This window comes from Aptenodytes patagonicus, chromosome 1, assembly GCF_965638725.1.
Source record: "Aptenodytes patagonicus chromosome 1, bAptPat1.pri.cur, whole genome shotgun sequence".
NCBI lineage: Eukaryota > Metazoa > Chordata > Aves > Sphenisciformes > Spheniscidae > Aptenodytes > Aptenodytes patagonicus.
Window position 1 is genome coordinate 131,577,209 of NC_134949.1, and position 18,059 is coordinate 131,595,267.

The 18,059-nt window shown below is 35.6% G+C and overlaps 1 protein-coding gene across 1 annotated transcript in view; it reads left to right on the forward strand.

Annotated features, from left to right (window-relative positions):
• The window catches only part of CFAP47 (cilia and flagella associated protein 47), a 371,213-nt gene that overhangs the window by 127,804 nt on the left and 225,350 nt on the right, over positions 1-18,059 (forward strand). Inside the window, exons 38-40 of the mRNA XM_076355671.1 lie at positions 3,615-3,765; positions 4,709-4,797; positions 6,846-6,932. Coding sequence (XP_076211786.1) covers positions 3,615-3,765; positions 4,709-4,797; positions 6,846-6,932 — 327 coding nt within the window. The remainder of the gene's footprint in view (positions 1-3,614; positions 3,766-4,708; positions 4,798-6,845; positions 6,933-18,059) is intronic.

Consider the following 18,059-nt stretch of genomic DNA (forward strand, 5'->3'; position numbering starts at 1 on the left):
TGCTTTCTCAGAAAAATGCTTCTGCCAAATGGTAGTTATCAGAAGGAACTGAAGGATGACTGGGTTGCACATAACAGCCTGCAATGTATAACTACTTCGGATTGTGTTGTCTAGTGATTTCTGTTGGTCTTAAACTCTGCAAATTTGATCCCTCCAAACAACTTTTTATCTTTCTTTTCCTACACCAAAGTATAACAAAAAAAAAGAGAGAGAATTTGATTGCTTGCTTTTTTGAAAGATGGTACCCGCTGAGCTGATAAAGAAATTAAGAATCTTTGACCCCTACAGTATATCAACTGAAGTGGGTGTGGACGGAGCTAGTTGTAGTAATATGAGAATGAACAAGATTATAGAACAATTCCATGAGCTGAATTTTCACTCACTTTACATTGACCACAACACAGATGAACAGAGAAAAAAACTAAGCAACTTTGTCTGATGCTGGCTTTGCCACAGAAGGCAACAGTCCACAATTCAAATCAGGTTTCTCTGCTGTTGCATGAGCCAGAGGGCAAAGATCAGGCAGAATGTTCCATACGCTCCATTTCCCTGTCATTCCTATTTGTGACAAGAGCAGAGTGGACTCCTTAAAACTTGATCCTTAAAGTGGCTTTGGGAGTGGATGTCTCAGGCAGTGTACTTTTCAGGGAGTCTGCAGTTCCAGAATGCATTTTCCAGGATGTTTTGAATGGCAGGGCAACTTAGGAGCCTCAGACTCTGAGAGGCTTAGCAACTCTTCACTGTCAAAAATGGTAATGTCTGGGGGCTCTGCAGCAGGAACATGAAAGCTGTAAGAGCCAGGTTTTCAGAACTTCCAGGATTTCATCATCGATTCTCAGAACTGAGATCCTGAGACTTCTGGCATTAGGAGGAACTCGGGGCAATATCATACTCCTTTAACCTAGGTATTTAGCCTAGAGATAATGCTGGGTTAATTCTATTACCTTTAGTCATCCTTTCTGCAGTTTGGTGAGCTTTTTTCAATTCTGCTATATCCTTTTTGGGGTAAAGAGGTGCAAACAATAATTAAGGCTTGAGCCCTTTGGATGTGATCTGGTAGCCTAATGGTGATCTATGTTGTTTTCTGTTCCTTTTCTAATTATTCCTAACACTTAATTTGCTTTACTGGATGTTTCCCAGCACTGTACTGATGTTTTCATGAAACTATCCATCGCAAATCCCAAGTTCTCAATGGTGAGTTATAATGGCTTGGAGGCCATAATTTTATGTAAACACAGAGCTGCTTTCCCTGTGTGCATCTCTCTACATCTATGTACACTGAATTATGGCTTGGAGGCCATAATTTTATGTAAACACAGAGCTGCTTTCCCTGTGTGCATCTCTTTACATCTATGTACACTGACTTTCCTCATCATTTTGTTGTCTCATAAGGTCGTGCAATCTTTGCACTATCAATCTTTGCCCTTACAACCTGGAGCAACTTAGAACATCAGTAAACTTTCCAGTTGTCACAGACCCTTGAAGACTCCGTTAATGGTCTTCCTACATTATGTTTCTTTGCTTCTTTCCTTGCTTCTTTCCTGTCTGCTAGTTTCCCTGTAAATCTATAGTAAGGGACTTTGTTAGAAATAGAAGAATTAAATCACCCTTGATCATGTTCTTGTTGAACTCCTTTAATGAACATGGATTTATAAGGCGTACATTTTACAGATGTTGACTCCTGCCAGTTAGATCTCATTTATGTAGATCTTGTTTTTAGTAGATATCTTTTATACTTATCCTATTCTTTTATTCTTTATAATTGTTTCTACTACATTGCATGGTATAGGTTTGAGGCTTAAAAGTCTGTTACTCTCCTGATCTTCGCCAAATTTTTTTTAAAAGATATTGGTGTTCTATTTATCACCATCCAGTTCTCAGCTCCCAAGGTAGTTTTAAGTAAGAATGCTATATATATATATATTTATTTTTTTTAAATTTTTTTTTCCCTGGTCCATCATAAGAATGGATGATGTTTCCTTGACAGCAGCTGTCATCCAGGGACAAATCCTGCCACTACTTCCATCAAAATAAATTTATAGAACTTCTGCCATCATTGTTATTGCTCAACTTACATGAAGAAATGTGTGCCTTGAGTTCACTTGAAAAAGTAGCTGTTATTATGAAAGTTGTGAACCAAATGTAAATTAACATGATTCCATTGAAGACATAGTATGCTAATTGCTATTACAAGTCCGTCCTCTACTTCACCACTTACTTGTGTAAGTATATATAGATACAATATGTAATAGGCATATTTCACATACCACTGTTAGTTGATTGCCTGTGCTTTAGAATTCCCAGTTGGCAGAAGACCAGTAAATCACACATAATTTCCCTCTGCCGTCTGTTTTAATTCTTTTCTGTCAGGCTGCACAGTTCCTGTTAATTGTTTAATGGGGAAGGCTGATTTGGGTTGGGGAGAGGCTTCCTTTTGACTTTAGTATCTGCTATCTGTTCCAGAAAGACAACTAACAAATCTGCAGTTTATAAATATAACCTTTTCCTATATTTTAAGAATTCCTTTGAAGTATTATTTAAGTAATATCAGCTTGAGTAAATGAAGACATTTCAAGATTTTACTATTGATTATTTTCTTTCTGCCATCTCTTTCATACAGTTTGTCAGGGGGTAAATTTTAAAATTTCTTTAACCACATAGAATGGCATTATAATGAAAGTATAAACCAGTCAACTGACTTTTTGGTATGTATTTTGAGATATTCTACTTGCAACTCCAAAAATATAGGTCTTTTTCTGTTTAGAGAAAACGCTCTCTGCTCTGGTCATACGTGGAGAAAGGCAGAATATGTTTAGATTCTACTGTTCTCTTGCTTTTAGAACAATCTTACACGCTATAATTTTTCTGACCTTCATGCCATCTTAACACATTAATCTCAAAATCGGAGAGTGATTTTGAGAGCTTCAAAGTGCGAGCTTCAGCCACTAAACTTTTCTTATTTACCTTGCTCAGTTGCAGGACTAATGCAAATCAAGTCTAAACTTAACTCTTACCTAGTCTAAACTCTCATTCCATGTGGTCTCTCCTTCTCCAGTTTTCCATCAGAGACTTGAGCTGTTGCTTGTACAAGAGAACTTTGTTTTTTCCACCTCTTAATTACTCCGCTTTACTAATTATTCTGAAGGGTTTTTTTACTCATTTCTTTCTCAATCTTCAATGAGGATTTGATTAAGAACATCTAGATCTGCCTCACAACATGCATAAGAGGATGTCTGACTGTTTAACTCACAAAAACCTGTTCAAATAGGGGAGCATAAACTAAATCGGTTGTTAACTTAGGGTAATATAAGAAAAGAGAACTTTCTGTGCTAGTGTGTGTGGGAAGAAAAATTAAGCTACATGCTGAGGTCATAAAAAGCAATAAGGACTCAATATTATTCTTTATATAGTTCTTTTATTAGAATGTTTTAAGGTGCGCTTAGGCAGAAGATTGAACTGCAACAAAGTATTTCAGAAAAAACAAATTACTTTCTTTTCTAGCCCCCATACCTTACAAAGACTCTAAAATGTGCTTCTGAAATGACATTTCTGAGTCAATTCTGAGTCACAATTTTGTGCCTAACTATTTTAACTATTATTATTATTTTGCCTAGGAGACAAACAAATATAAACGTGGAATTCACTAGTCGTTTTCTGCGCCCTGCTGAAGCAGTGTTGCTACTGATCTCAAAGCGTGTGGGTGGAATAAATGGTGCCACACTGACATTCTCTCTGAAATCTGAAGTCAAGCATATTGAGCCTGCTGTAAGTTTATGTGTGTATGATTAATATTGTCACAAAAATATTGTTCATCTGTACGTTGTATCAAACAAAAGTTAACTGAGGTAAGAATAGAAATGTGAGTTACCATCAGCATTAGCCTTTGACCTATGAATTTTTAGGTTTCCAATATTAGCCTATGTACCTGCAGAGGAAAGCCTAGAGGAATATCTAAGATGCCTAAGGATATAAATCACACTTAGATCCTGAATAAATTTAAAAATTTTGCACCGATTGCTCTGAAAATAAATCTGGAGACCTTTCAGCATATGAATGCTTTTGGAAATTCCATTGTGGAGGTGTTGACATGCCCCTTCAGCCTAATGATTTCAGTTGTCAGATGTAGATGGACAGCAAACTTCTGTTAGATGTTGCTAGGTTTATTTGTGCTTTTTAAATTTAGACAGCCTTTAGATTTAAGATATATCCCAGAAATAGTAAGAGCAGAGATAGGCATGTGTTCCATCATTTGTTACCAAACATTCATTGAGCAGATCTGGATAGATCCTCTTCTGAACTTAGATGGTGTTTATGCGATTCTCTTCCCCCCCCCCCCCCCCGCCGCCATGACTCTCTTTATACCATAGCAATAGGCACTGATGTTAGAAAGGAAGATTGGGGAAGAGAAGAAAATAGAGGACATGGAAAGATAAGAAGGCAAAAAAATAGCTTGATTCTTGGCCCTGTGCTGTCATTTTGAAGAGCATTTAAAATATGAAGTTTAATGCATGTTTAAAAAGAAATAGCCTTTAACCATTCTTTGCTGGCAATGAAGTCTAGCATTTGAATTATGTTAATTTTGTAGTCACCAGTGGTCAAATACATGGTTCTATTCTTCTTTGTAATATTTTCCTGTTTGTTTATGTATTATACATGAATGTAGTTTTGCAACTTTTTCATATTAATATAGTTTTTTGCTCTTTTTTAGGATATATTAAAATGCAAATCACCATGTTATGAGCTGAAGAAAGTTATCTTAAATGTTACTAATCCCTTCAGAAATGATGGCATATTCAGGTAGACAATGCTGTAAAGACAAATCTATAATGATCATGCTGTTTTATCAACTCTTTTCCATAATTTTCTTCTTCTCCTTAAAAATGTAAAACCTTGAGGTTAAATTATAGGGATTTACGTTACCAAAATTGTTACAAGCACTGTAAAGTGGAAGCTATCATAATGAATAAAGAAGATAAATAAGCCTTAATTGAAATCCATCTCAGTGTAAGCAATAAAGCTAGAGTTTTAATCAAATGGGGTTCATGAACCTTGCTTGTATTTTTGTGTTTGGCTGAGGTCCAGCAGAATTCCAAAGAGAAACAAACCATGTTAATTAATAGTTGGTTATTTTTTCCCCAATCTGCTTTACCCTGCTGTTTAAATTATGAAGCATGCAAAAGAAAAAAACATGCTTTTGCCTTGGGGCTCGCATCACTATCAGTTAATCTAAGTTTTCATTTGTATTCATCAGAGATGTAACAACTGCAGAGTTATAAATGTTGCTTTCCTTAATACAAAAGAAAGAGAGTGCTGTGCCCCTTTAAAACCTGTTTATATGGTCCGACTCTACATTTTGTCTTTAGTCTATAGAGCTAAACATTGGTTCATGTCATTCATTTATTTACAAGAACCATTTTCCATAACATTTTTAGCTTTTTTTACTAATCTGTTTAATATACACATTGCATAGGCTGCAAATTAAATTTCTCTTTCATCCACAGAATAGGTTTGGTATAGACTCCTGTAACAGGATTGTTTTCACTGCTCCAGCTATGTGCTCTGGCATAAGCCTTCTATGTGGGAATTATATGAGTTTATTTAGCTTCTGTCTTTTTTTAAAGTCCTTGAGGTGGTCAGTGAGACTACCTGTAATCAGTTCTATGATGTGGATAACTCTCTTGGAAAGAATGGATTAAAGGCGATGAAGTAATTTAGTTCCATATATATCACTCAAAAGCTACTTGACAACTACTTGAAGTAATTATCAGTTTGAGCAGCATTTGAACCAGTAATCTAAAATAAAAGATTCTTTGTATCATGTTTCCAGTGTTTTGAACCATCTAGTGTTCCATCAGGGGGTGCATTGCTTAGTTGCAAATAACACTAGGAAGTCCACTTGTGATACCAAGGAAGTAGCTCTTTTGCAGAAAACTGGGCTCAAAATCTTAAAACTAGGTGTATAACGTAGTACAATTTAAGGACAAATTAAAAATATGAGCGCCTCTTTGACCTCATGTCAAATACATAGCAAATGTCAGATCCAAAAGCTGTAAATTCTGCACCCTAAACTAGTCATTGCCTAGCATTTGGCTGTTTGTTAGATGTTACCCATTCTATCAACTAAATAATGTACATAAAAGGAAAGAAGATCAGAATCTTCTAGGAAAAACTAAAGTGAAGCAGTTGCTTGTGGTCTGTCAGGGAAAACCCAATTTACTCTATCTTAATAGATTCATTATTTACAAAAGCAAAATAAAATTACTTGAGCTTTTTTCTTCAAATGTAAATGACTCAATTATTCAATCATTTAATTTAGTTCACATCATAGTATAAGTTACATTTCAGAAAATTATTTCCAATTAAAGTATATATATGATTTGTCTTAATATTGAAATGGGCATTATTTTTCTGGTTTTCTTTTTTCTTTTTTTTTTTTAATTTTTTGAAAAGAAAATTAAAATTGTTCTGCATGTCGTGACATAGTTGTAGACCATCCCTACAGTTAGAAATCTACCTATGGTATTGATGGGGTAGTAGTTTATGATATTTCCCAATAACCCTTGAATAAGTGTCTCAGGATTTTGCATGCTTACATGAGCTTTAAAAATTACATGGCTTAAATTGTGCAAAATGTTTTAAGTTGTTAAATAAAGATGATTTAATAAATTATTAAATAGTTTTTTAAAAATCTGTTTAAATATTTTTTTAGCGTTCTTTTAAAGTATCCCCAATTGAAAATAATAAGCTTCTTTAACAAGCCTTCATTTAAAAGTTAGAATAACTGAGTTTTGTCTTCATTCTGCAAGTTAAAAATGTGGTGATTATGTGTACTTGCCATACTCCAGGGTCGTTTTGCTGGAATCCACAAGTTACTTAATGCAGCCAGAGCAAGTATATCAAGCCAGGCAAGTAAAGCAAGAGCAAACATTCAGGTGAGTTTTAAATGGCAATTGCTAATTATAATGTATTGAATTATACAATGCTATTAGTATGACATCTTTGTGTATAGCTGTGTGCATACCCATTGTAAAGAATTACAGGTTAGGACATGGAAATATTGTAGAATTATGTAACATTTTTAAAACGCTTTACAGATAACTTACTCAAACAGTGGAGAAAAGATGAATACCATGTAAAAGATAAAAATGGGTGTAATATACCATTTGGAAAAAGTGTTAGAGAAACTAGGACTGAAAGGTGAACTATTGATGCTGGGATAGGGGCAACCGTGGTGACTTAGGTGACTGAAATGCTGAAAACTAGTTCCAGTTCACTATAACAGGATTAGTTCTGATTCTTGGGATGAAGAAGGTAGAGATACTTGAAGGTGCAACAGTAAAGTTTTTATTTATAAATAGGCAGTCTATAGAATTCTAATTGTGCTGAAGTGTAAAATGTTACAGGTTCAGTAGGCTCCTGGAGATGCAAAAACAGATGTTAATAAGTTAATGTAATAAGTTAATATAATTTTGTGTCTAGACATTATAGCTTAACTGACCACAAGCAGGTTTTCTAACACAGGAAATCTGGAAGGAGAAGGAGAGTTCACAGTAAGCGTGGTAAAGATAATAAAATGGCAAAGAATAAAAAACAGAGAGTAATTGGAATGGGAATCAAGGAGAGATATAAACAAAGATCTATGCTTAAGACTTACAGTCTGAAAGAAGGTATTTTTGCCTTCACTGTCTTTAATTGTTAGACAGTGAGATAAATACCAATAAGTTTAGATGAACAGGCAGAAATCTTTGCGGGCATTGAAGAGATGAGATGTAAATCAGAATCACTGATAGTCAAGGTTAAAAGAGAAAGAGAGAATCAAAAATGTTTGAGAACTAAAATTTGTGGCACTCTAAAGTGGCTCAGCATAGAAAAAGAACTACGACAAATATCTGAATTTTTGGAACTTGCCAGATATTAAGAATTGCACTGTTTTAATAATTGACAGTTTAATAACTCTATTTTTCAGTCATAGACTGAAAGTGTTAATTCCAAGTCTTTTTGATGATAGATTTTGCATTCACATATTGGGCAATTTATTTATAGAGATCCATTTCTCTAGTCTTCTGTCACTTCAACCATGTTTTATAATTATTTATTCATAGAACAGTATTTATAATCATCAGTTGGAATAATGCAGTAGCTAAAAAAAAACCCAGCAGAAGTAAGAAGCCAGCTTACAGGAAAGATAACCAAAGTGTGACCAATCAGGTTTCTTCTCATAGAGGCAGGATCTAGCTTTGAAAATACACCATCAGCAGCCCTCTCACAATACATGTGAAAAATACTCCAGCCCAGAAATACTATCAAGAAAGAATACTATAGCCACCAGAACGCTATTACATAGGTGTTTTAGGTGGATGCGTTCAATGATACTCTGTCCCTTATCTGTATTCTGTGGGCTGCACTGATTGTAAGTGTCTTGTGTGCTTTGTGCACTTACAGCTAAGCTACACTTATCAGGTGTGCTACAATAGGTGAACCTCCAGTGGTTAATGATTGTTAGTTTTGAAATGTGCAGCCAACATCAGCACAATGATTTTTGTCCAAAACCTGCAGATATGTTTAGCAAGGCCTGTATCCAAGGGGAAATAGCCATGTCTATTTCATGTAATGTGTGCTAGAAAAAGTCTGGTCGTAACTTCCAGTTACTCTGATAAGATCTCCAAACTCTCAGTCTACTAAACAAATGTTGGACTGCTTTGTTTGGACGTTACTTCTGTTCACATTTTTTGCCAAAAAGACACTTGGTCTTTTCTGAATGTAATTCAAAATGTGATGTAATAAAGAATTAATGTTCGTATCTTCTATGCTATCAATTCTGATGGGAGAGATAGATAACATTTAGAACTCAAATGCCATTAGCATATGCCAGAGTAAAGGGCTGCATCTTCAATTTAAGCAAGAGAAGAAATAAGCCGGAAAACTGTATAACTCTTACTAAAAATTCTCTTAGGACAAAACAGTGATTTTCTAAAACTACTGTCTATTGCCTCTTACTAAGACAGAAAAAATAATAGAGCCACTCTGGTAACTCCATCAATGTCTACAGATTTTACTAGTATATTGTACTTAGAGGTATCAGAAGCTGTTGAAATAGAAAAGGATTTTTCATCATCCTGCATATTTCAGCTTAATTTATCCCTAGGAAATAAATCAGTCTAAAAAGTGTAATTTTAGCATACATCCAGGCCTCACTCTTACTGACACTTATTTGAGGGCATCTTAAGTCTTTAGAAATCTCCAGTATTGATTTGCTATAGTTTTAGATGTTTCTGTTACCTGTGATAATAGAAGCCACTCTTTTTAAGAAGATTTTTTGCTTGAATGGAACATAACAAACTTCTGAAATTGTGTTAAAAAATTAGTATGTGTGCAATTCATAACTGACCAGTAAGAAGATTATACCTGCAATCATTTTTATTCTTTTGATAAATCCAGAAGAGGCCTTCTACAAAATGGGGGCCCATTGCTCTAAGTGCTCCATAAGCATAAATCTACCGTGAAATCAGTGCTTATACTCTAAGTAATTGTGTTTACATGATTGATGTCATTTGCATGCTTTGTTCCTAACAACTTAATCATCCGTGCAGGTCCAAGTGGGTCTCCTCGGTCTCATAGTTCCTTCTGTGTTCTCATACTATGCCCCCAGGTGTGTCAGACATACCACTTTAAACCTCACTGTAACAAGCTTTACCTGGCTGGTAGCCTTCTTACCTACCACCTTTCCCTCTGGCAGTATCACAGGCACCCAAAATGGTGTCATTCATACCAAAGAGGAGACCAACCTTTCAGTCATTGTGGCACGGGCTCCTCTGTGACTCGGCACGGGCTCATCTCATACTGTGACTGGAAAGATATCCCGTTCTGAAGCTAGAGCCTCGACAAACTGTATCCTCACTGGGACACAGTGCTGTCTAAGCTAAAAAATCGAACAGTAGTCCATGTCTGCGGCAGGGTGTCATTCAGTGGTTGCAGGCAAGACCTCTTTGTCCATGGGGAGCTGAATGATGTTTGGTGAGAAGGATAGTGTTTTTTCTTTCATCCAGTTGGCATAGTTTTTCTTTTAAGTATACTGTGATACATGTGCCTGGATTTTTTTCAAGTTATGCACTTTTCTATGCTTTTCTAAGCCCTTGACACTTCAGTTATTATCCTTGGCCTGCATCTGTGTGCCAGCATGGTCTACTCCCTGTGGGAGAAGGAGAAACCAGGTGGAGAGATGCATGCCACATGGCCCAGGAATTCTAATGTAAAACTACCCATAAGTAGTTTTCAAGCATGTCGGTATTTTGACTGATGTCCATTTAAAAAAAAAGTATTGAATGACAGTAAAATTTCAAGGTCACATTTAATAGCTAACTTTTCCTTCATAGATTTCCTTCTGTAAAACTGGGAAGTGGTAAGGTATACTAATGATTCACTAATAGTCCTATTCTAAGACCATGACTAAGCAGTTTAGAGTATGCATTACAGTGTCCATGACTCATAAGGATGGCTCATGATTGCACAGACTGATTTGCAAAAAAAGCTGTGAATGTGGATAAATATTTTTACATGAAGAAAAACTCATTCTAAAAAAAGGAACCATTAATTAATGAATTTCAAGTCAAGCTTTGCAGAATATTGTGTATAGCTTCTTAATGTTAATTTATTTACTTTTTTTTTAAAACCAGAGATAATACCAGAATTCCAAATATTTTTAATTTTCTGAATTTTGTTCTTACACTTTTTGTTCTAAGCAGTTTCATGTGTCAAGGAAAGAGTTACGTTAAAGAGAATACCTGTATTTGCTTACTGATAGGATAAAGAAAAAATGAAGATCTAAAAGACTCCGTTGTGTCTCTGTGTAATACAGGTTATGAGATACAGCATTAGTACCTGTTCTTTCAGAAAATATTGTTTAGAAATATACTATCAGGACTCATCAAGATTCTGATTAATATTTGATATATTAGAAATTGACCTATATTAATGTGAGCCATACTACCTCTTTTGGGCAGCTCCTGTTTTACTTTCTGTCCTAGTCTTTGTTCTGAGATCACAAAATATCCCATGGAGTGTGGAAACTGGCAAATATCTTAGATGTGAGGTTTGTGTTCAATTGTTTCAGTATTTTCAGTGCATTAGTAAGCAGTTCCTTGTATCCTTTCTCTAATAAAACCTTTGCTTGCTTCTGTCTTCTAAAGTTCATTGATGAAGTTGCTGCTATGTGGACATAAGATTTCCCCATGGTGCCCGGCACTTTTTAGTTTTCTTTTTGCCTCAGTAATATATAAAATCTGGAACTGGAAGGGACTAAACAGATCATCTAGCAGATTCTGCTCCAAGTACAGAAAGCAAAGCAAAGGAAAATTTTCTTTTTCTGAGAATTTGTTGGGTGGAAAACAGAGTTATTGGCTTGTTTGGACCCTGGACTGAAGAGTAAAGGCACAGTATTGCACATGTATAGCTGTGATGACATGATAATGTATGCAGACTATCTATGTTGACTGCATAGATGATTTTGCTTTTGATCTTGATTTTTGGCATACCTGATAACATGGCAAACACAGTCTCTTTGTGGTGCTAGTACCAGTTACCAGAGGTAACTGGTAACTCAGAGGTGATAGCTACTAAACTGTTTCTCACTGGTGCACAGGTATAAGTAATTTGTAGTACAAGTTTGAACCGGTTAGGCTAAACCATGGCAAGAATGAATTGGAAGTATTCACACCTGCCATTTTCTCTGTCTCAACCAGGTCTTTGTACCAAGCGATTGAGAGGTGCTCTCCTAAACCAACTCTCACCTGCAACTTACTCTTGCAGAATTCTTTGTTCATTTAATGAACAATAAAATAACCTTGCTTTGGAAGGGACAAGTTGTGTTTGCAAAAAACCCAAAACAAATGGGAGGCAGTTTGTGAAGTTGCTTGGTGATCACTCTCTCTGTTAAACTGAATCACTTCTAATACCTGAGTTATCAGACTGAGAGACCTGATCCACAGTGTGATATAATGTGCTTAGTCTCACAAGTAGACCACTGATCCCTTGCCATTGTGTCTACACAGCACATGCATAAGCTTGATGATGGAGCTTGTCTTGGGTTCTTCAGCAGTGATATTTTTCATACAGTAGACTTCAGTGTTAATAAGGAGAACAATGATTGGTGCGTAAGGTGTGATAGGATGCTACTGTGAACTTAATGCCATAGAATCATAGAAGTGTTTGGGTTGAAAGAAACCTTTAAAGATCACCTAGTTTCAACCCCCCTGCCGTGGGCAGGAACATCTTCCACTGGATCAGGTTGCTCAAAGCCCTGTCCAACCTGACCTTGAACACTTAAAATGATGGGGCATCCACAACTTCTCTGGGTAACCTGTTACAGTGTCTCACAACCCTCATCGTAAAGAATTTCTTCCTTATATCATCTAAATCTACCCTCTTTTAGTTTAAAACTGTTGCCCTTTGTCCTATCACTACAGGCCCTGGTAAAAAGTGTCTCTCCATCTTTCTTATAAACCCACTTTAACTACTGAAAAGCCAGAATAAGCTCTTCCTGGAGCCTTCTCTTCTCCAGGCTGAACAACCCCAACTCTCTCAGCCTTTCTTCACAGGAAAGGTGTTCCAGACCTCTGACCATTTTTGTGACCCTCCTCTGGACCCACTCCAACAGGTCCATGTCCTTCTTGTGCTGGGGACCCCAGAGCTGAACACAGTACTCCAGGTGGGGTCTCACTAGAGCAGAGCAGAGGGGCAGAATCACCTCCCTTGACCTGCTGGCCACGCTGCTTTTGATGCAGCCCAGAATATGACTGGTTTTCTGGGCTGCAAGCGCACATTGCTGGCTCATATCCAGTTTTTCGTCCACCAATATCCCCAAGTCCTCCTCCGCAGGGCTGCTCTCAAGCCGTTCATCCCCCAGTCTGGATTGATACTGGGAACTGCCCTGACCCAGGTGCAGCAAACTGTCTGTGTAGACTTATTTTATGGCAGCGTTAAGCTATTCTGCCTAATCCATTTCCTTATTTCTCTGTCTATTGAAAGGGGATATATTGAGCCAGACTGAGAGTATAACCATGCTTCTTACACCTTCCTGAACTTAACTATATTCCTTTTGATTTTATTATTGCATGAGATGCTATTTCTTTTTGTTATAGGATAATGAGACACAATGTACATGTCTTCCACAACAGTTTTATTTCCCTTTCCCTTCACTTAATCTGCAGGTGCTTTGTTCGTTGGGGTGAGAATAAATTTACAGAGAGAGACATTCAATACCATGTCAAATTAACGCAATGAGTTTCTCTGTCATTCAACTCTGAAAATAGGACTTATTCAATGTATAGTTTACTCCAGTGAAGAAATATGTTGTACTCTGTATGTTCTCAATGTGTAATGTATTTCCATGTAATATGCTTATTATGGTATCATTTTTTCATGCATTTGTTATTTTTACAGTGATTCTTCTGCTGTAGTCTCTGTTTTTGCAATCATGACTTGGCATTCTGATTCAAAGATAAAGCATTGAAAGAGATGACATTTTATATAAAATTTGTATTTTTGTGGTTTTGTGTGAGATACTTATTTGTAAGTACAGAATAAATAGTATGTTGTACTTGCACCTCAGAGATAATTTTCCTTTCTGAAAAATGGCCTTTAAATAGGTATTAAAATGAATCTCCAGGGTGAAATATTCTGAGAATTTTACAAGTCCATTTATTTAAGGTTGTGATTTTTTTTCTTAGCCCAGCAAGATTAACTATTTGTTTTAAGAGAGACCCAATAGCTATCAAATGCTGTATGTAATAATTGTTTGCTATAAGCTGGTTCATCAAATTTTACTGCTAGGGGAGAATGACTTTTATGTGTGGATAATATTAAACCTGAGTCTAGAGCTGAAACTCTACTTGCAGTATTTTTTTGAGATACATTACAGTATAGTTTTCAGCATCTATGAGCTCTGTGCTTGTTGTAAATTAAACAAAACTCTCCTTCCATAAATGTAACTGCACAGTCTTAACTCCTGTCAACACTGGTAGAAATTATTTGTGAAGAAGGATAGAAAAAACTATAAAGTAATGTCAAGGAAATATGATGATAAGAAGCACAATTTCCTTTGGGGGGATGAGAATAAGCAAAGATTTTGTTGTAAGTTGTTTTTTCAACTATATCTGTTCTTTTCAAATGCACTTGAAAAGCAATATTATCATGAACAGAGTTAAGGTGTTTAGGTTAAGGTTCATCCCCTTCACTGCTTTCTCAGACAAATCCTTGACTGCATTAGGTTCCTTGTGAATGATTTAACTGCACTGTTAGTGAATATAGAGCCTTCCTGTAGCCTTGATGTAAAAGCGGTACAGAGGGACAAGCTTTGCTGTTCCCAGACTCTCTCATCCGCTCTTTTCAGGGCTATAACCTTGTGGAAATGAACCTTCTATGTGAACTAAATTAACTGAAACAAGAAAAGAATTACTTTTAGTAGAAATTGCTTGAAGAGCTTCTCTTACGAGATTTGATGCTTCCTAGCAAGATCATGAACTACGTATTAACGTGGGGATTTTACATCTCTAATTCCTCATTGTGTGGTATAAATTCCCAATACTTACTCAAAGAGCCAAGAGTAAAATTAGCCTTTGTACAGAAAATCATGGAAAATTATGTCCCAGTTTATATTTATTCTGTGAGCAGAAACGTTGTAAACCATGTGTAAAAAAGTAAATTTCAAGTATTTTTTTCTTGTATAATAATTCCTGTGAAGAAAAAAAAAAAAAAATATAAGGAATATTTTAGAGAAAACCTATTTTAAGTAATTAATTTCCACTACAATATTAAAAAGACAAAGATTTTGAGAATGGCAAATATAAGATGCCAAATTCAGTCTGTTTGGAAATCAGCACTGTAAGTAAGAGAAATGATTTACACCAGGTAGAGATAGTGGCAACATCAGACCCCTATTTTCAGCCATGAAATATGCAAATGTTCCACTGTCTATGTTGCACTTTTTCTTAAATAATTGTGCTCTATTTTCTCTAAGAAAAAATCATGGCTGATAAGTTTTAAATAATTTGTGTACTATTGTTTTGTTGCAGTTCATGAATCCCTGGTATACAGAATTGTGGGATTCCAATGGGATTTTTTTTCTGGTGGTTTAAATCTGGATTTTGCACTTACTGGATTGAATTTGGATCACTCATCATTTATTAGGGTTAGTGTAAAATCCGTGTTTTACTGAGCTTTACTGATTTCATTTGTTAAAAAAAGGGATATCTTATCTTAAATAACAAAATAAGTATATTTCCTATTAAATTTCTTAAACGTATTGCTGTCCTGGGGCTTGATTAGGTTAGATAACATTGTATAAAGTCACCCTGGTGTTATAATAAGATGTGTTGTGATGTGTTTTTTACTATTACAATGTGGCTGTCTGACTTAAAAAATTTATGTAAATAAACACATAAATAAATAAATAAATATGAACTTGCATGTTATTATTAGGCTTGAATTTACAAAATTAGATTTTTATTTAAAAATCCATAGAGAAAACATGCAGGAAGCTGTCTTTGAATTTGTTATATATTTATAATAAATTATAGAGTAAAATTTTTATCTGTCCCTTGTGAGTTATAAATACTCATGAATAGCAGGGAGAAGGTTGCCAAATCAATCCACGGTATGGTCCAGTGTATATGTCATCATCTGAAATCCCGGTGCATAGTGAGATTATTTAAGTACCTTAGAGACTTTACCAAATTGCATATGACTTGAAGCGAAATAGTGTGTCTTGAAGAATAGAAGTATTTATTTCAAATACTTATATTAGAAAGTTATATTTAGCAATAAACTTTTCTAAATTATTTAGAGACATTTTTACTGTTGAGGTGCAGTAGTACAAAACCCAAAACACTACTGTTTTACATTCCAAATAGAAATTATGAGACATTTTTTAAGCTAATGATATGTTACACTACATAGGGGTTATTCAAATGGTTGACTTGCAGATTATAAAATGTAGTCTTCATAATTGTTAATATTCTATGCAGTAACTAAAGTCTCCGCATTTAAGAATATATATAAATGAAATTTAAAAAATAAGGTAAAAAATATATCTTATTAATGCTCTATTGACTTTACTGTCTAGGGAGGGTTAAATATAGGACTTTATAAAGCAATGAGCCTCTCATTTCCTTTACTATTGAAAAAAGCAGACTTCCAAGTGATGAACTTCTTGTGCATTTCCAGCCATGATCCACAGTTTACTTTTTCGTTATTTGTAAAAATACAATTTATTAAGTGGGCAAAGAAGGAAAAAGAGGAATAATTCACAAATCACAGTATGTTACATTTAAAATAATATACCCCACAGGTAAAATTTTCAAATTTAGATGGTGAAATACTAATGTCTCTGAGGCCAGAATTCTGCAGTTGCACTGAACAATAACTGGCATCAACAACAGAAATAAAACCAGTAATATTTTAATTGGAAAATCTGAAATGAGATAACATTTCAACAGTGTTGTATTTCAGGAAATGAAAGCAATTAAGGCCTGAACCTTCTTTGGATTTGGTAGTATCGCCCCCGCATAAATGAGGCTTCTGTTGAAAACAGTGGAGCTCTACACAGGAGTTGGATTTCCTGTATTTCTCCAGGCCTAAGCAAGGAAACAAAAGAAGGGATTTGTTAGCTTCATTTGTTGAACTGGTGTTGGGGAATTTTTATTGTACCCCTTGAGTCAAATGAAATACAGATTTGTGCTTAAATATAAAGATTTAATGAACAAACATCATTGGGCAGAGGCCTACCACCATAGGCAGTTCTACAAGGAGTCCACAAAGATGTGACACGAGCCGATTCCTTGTATACACTTGTGCCAACAGCAATCCTGTGAGCATCAGCATCAGGTGCCTTAACCCGGTGTTTGGTTCATCCCTCAGCACCAGCTCTCTCTACCAAAAGCGGCTCCTGAGCACTTGCATTCCACGATCCATTGCTACAAGATGATGCTGCGTCATTTCTTATGTCTTCAGCAAGGGAAACTTTGCTCCCTTACAGGGAGTCGTTCTGTCTGTGACATTCCTGTTACCAGCCAGTTGGGCCTTCTTGCCCTCCATGCCAGATTGTTCCTTGGTTCCGAATTACCATTGCTGAGCAGTTACAATCTGAATTTCCCCTTCACTGGACAGAGTTCCTTTCCAGATAGTATTAGAAACAGAGCTAATGTTTAGAGTAGAGTAGAGACTGGCCTAATGCTTAGTAGTGTATCCAAGGTTTTCAGTAAAGCGCTGGAGACATAAACAGACTTTCCAAAGCCATGGGCTAGAACCTTCATTTACTAGATAATTCCCTTTTTTTACATATATGAGCTGCTGATGTGTTTTCTAATTAAGCTAATAAATGTCAAATGTTTGCATAAAAGTGTATATAACCAAAAAAAAAAAAAAAATCTAGTGTTCTATAACATACAAGTATATACCAGGAATTACAGTTAATGATAAAAAAAAAATCTAAAATTAAATGTATTATTTTTATTGTTTGTAAATGTTAATGTTGTGTTAAAGGTATGTTGACCCCTAGGTAGGCAGATAAAAGTTGATAGATTCAGTTAGCTCTCAGGATGGTACCTGGATAAGGTAATTGAGTTATCATGAATAAAGCAGAATGCTTACCTCTTCTTTAAAAAGAGAAAACTGTTGAGCTAGAAAGAAGGTAGAGAGAGCTAGAGAAAAAAATTGGGCCTTAAAAAAAAAGTTTAGGTAAGAGGAGATCTAGTATCTGAAGTGTGTTCTGATAAGGGGCAAGGAAACACTGCTACTTTTGCAAATCAGTTTCTGTGAGAAGCAGCGGTCTAAAGACATGTCCACAAGGTTTATGAATCTAAGTCCTAGAGTGAGCACAATGCATCTGAACTGAATTTGGTTTGCAGATATTTAGATGTATTTTTATAGAGTAGTTTTTTTGGGAAAAATTGGAAAGACTGAAAGGAAGACAAGTGAGAGCATCAGAGGAATGCGAGGCCTTGCCACTTCATGATGTACCAGGGAACAATTCTTCTTTGCCTATCCCCATAGAATATTGAAATGAT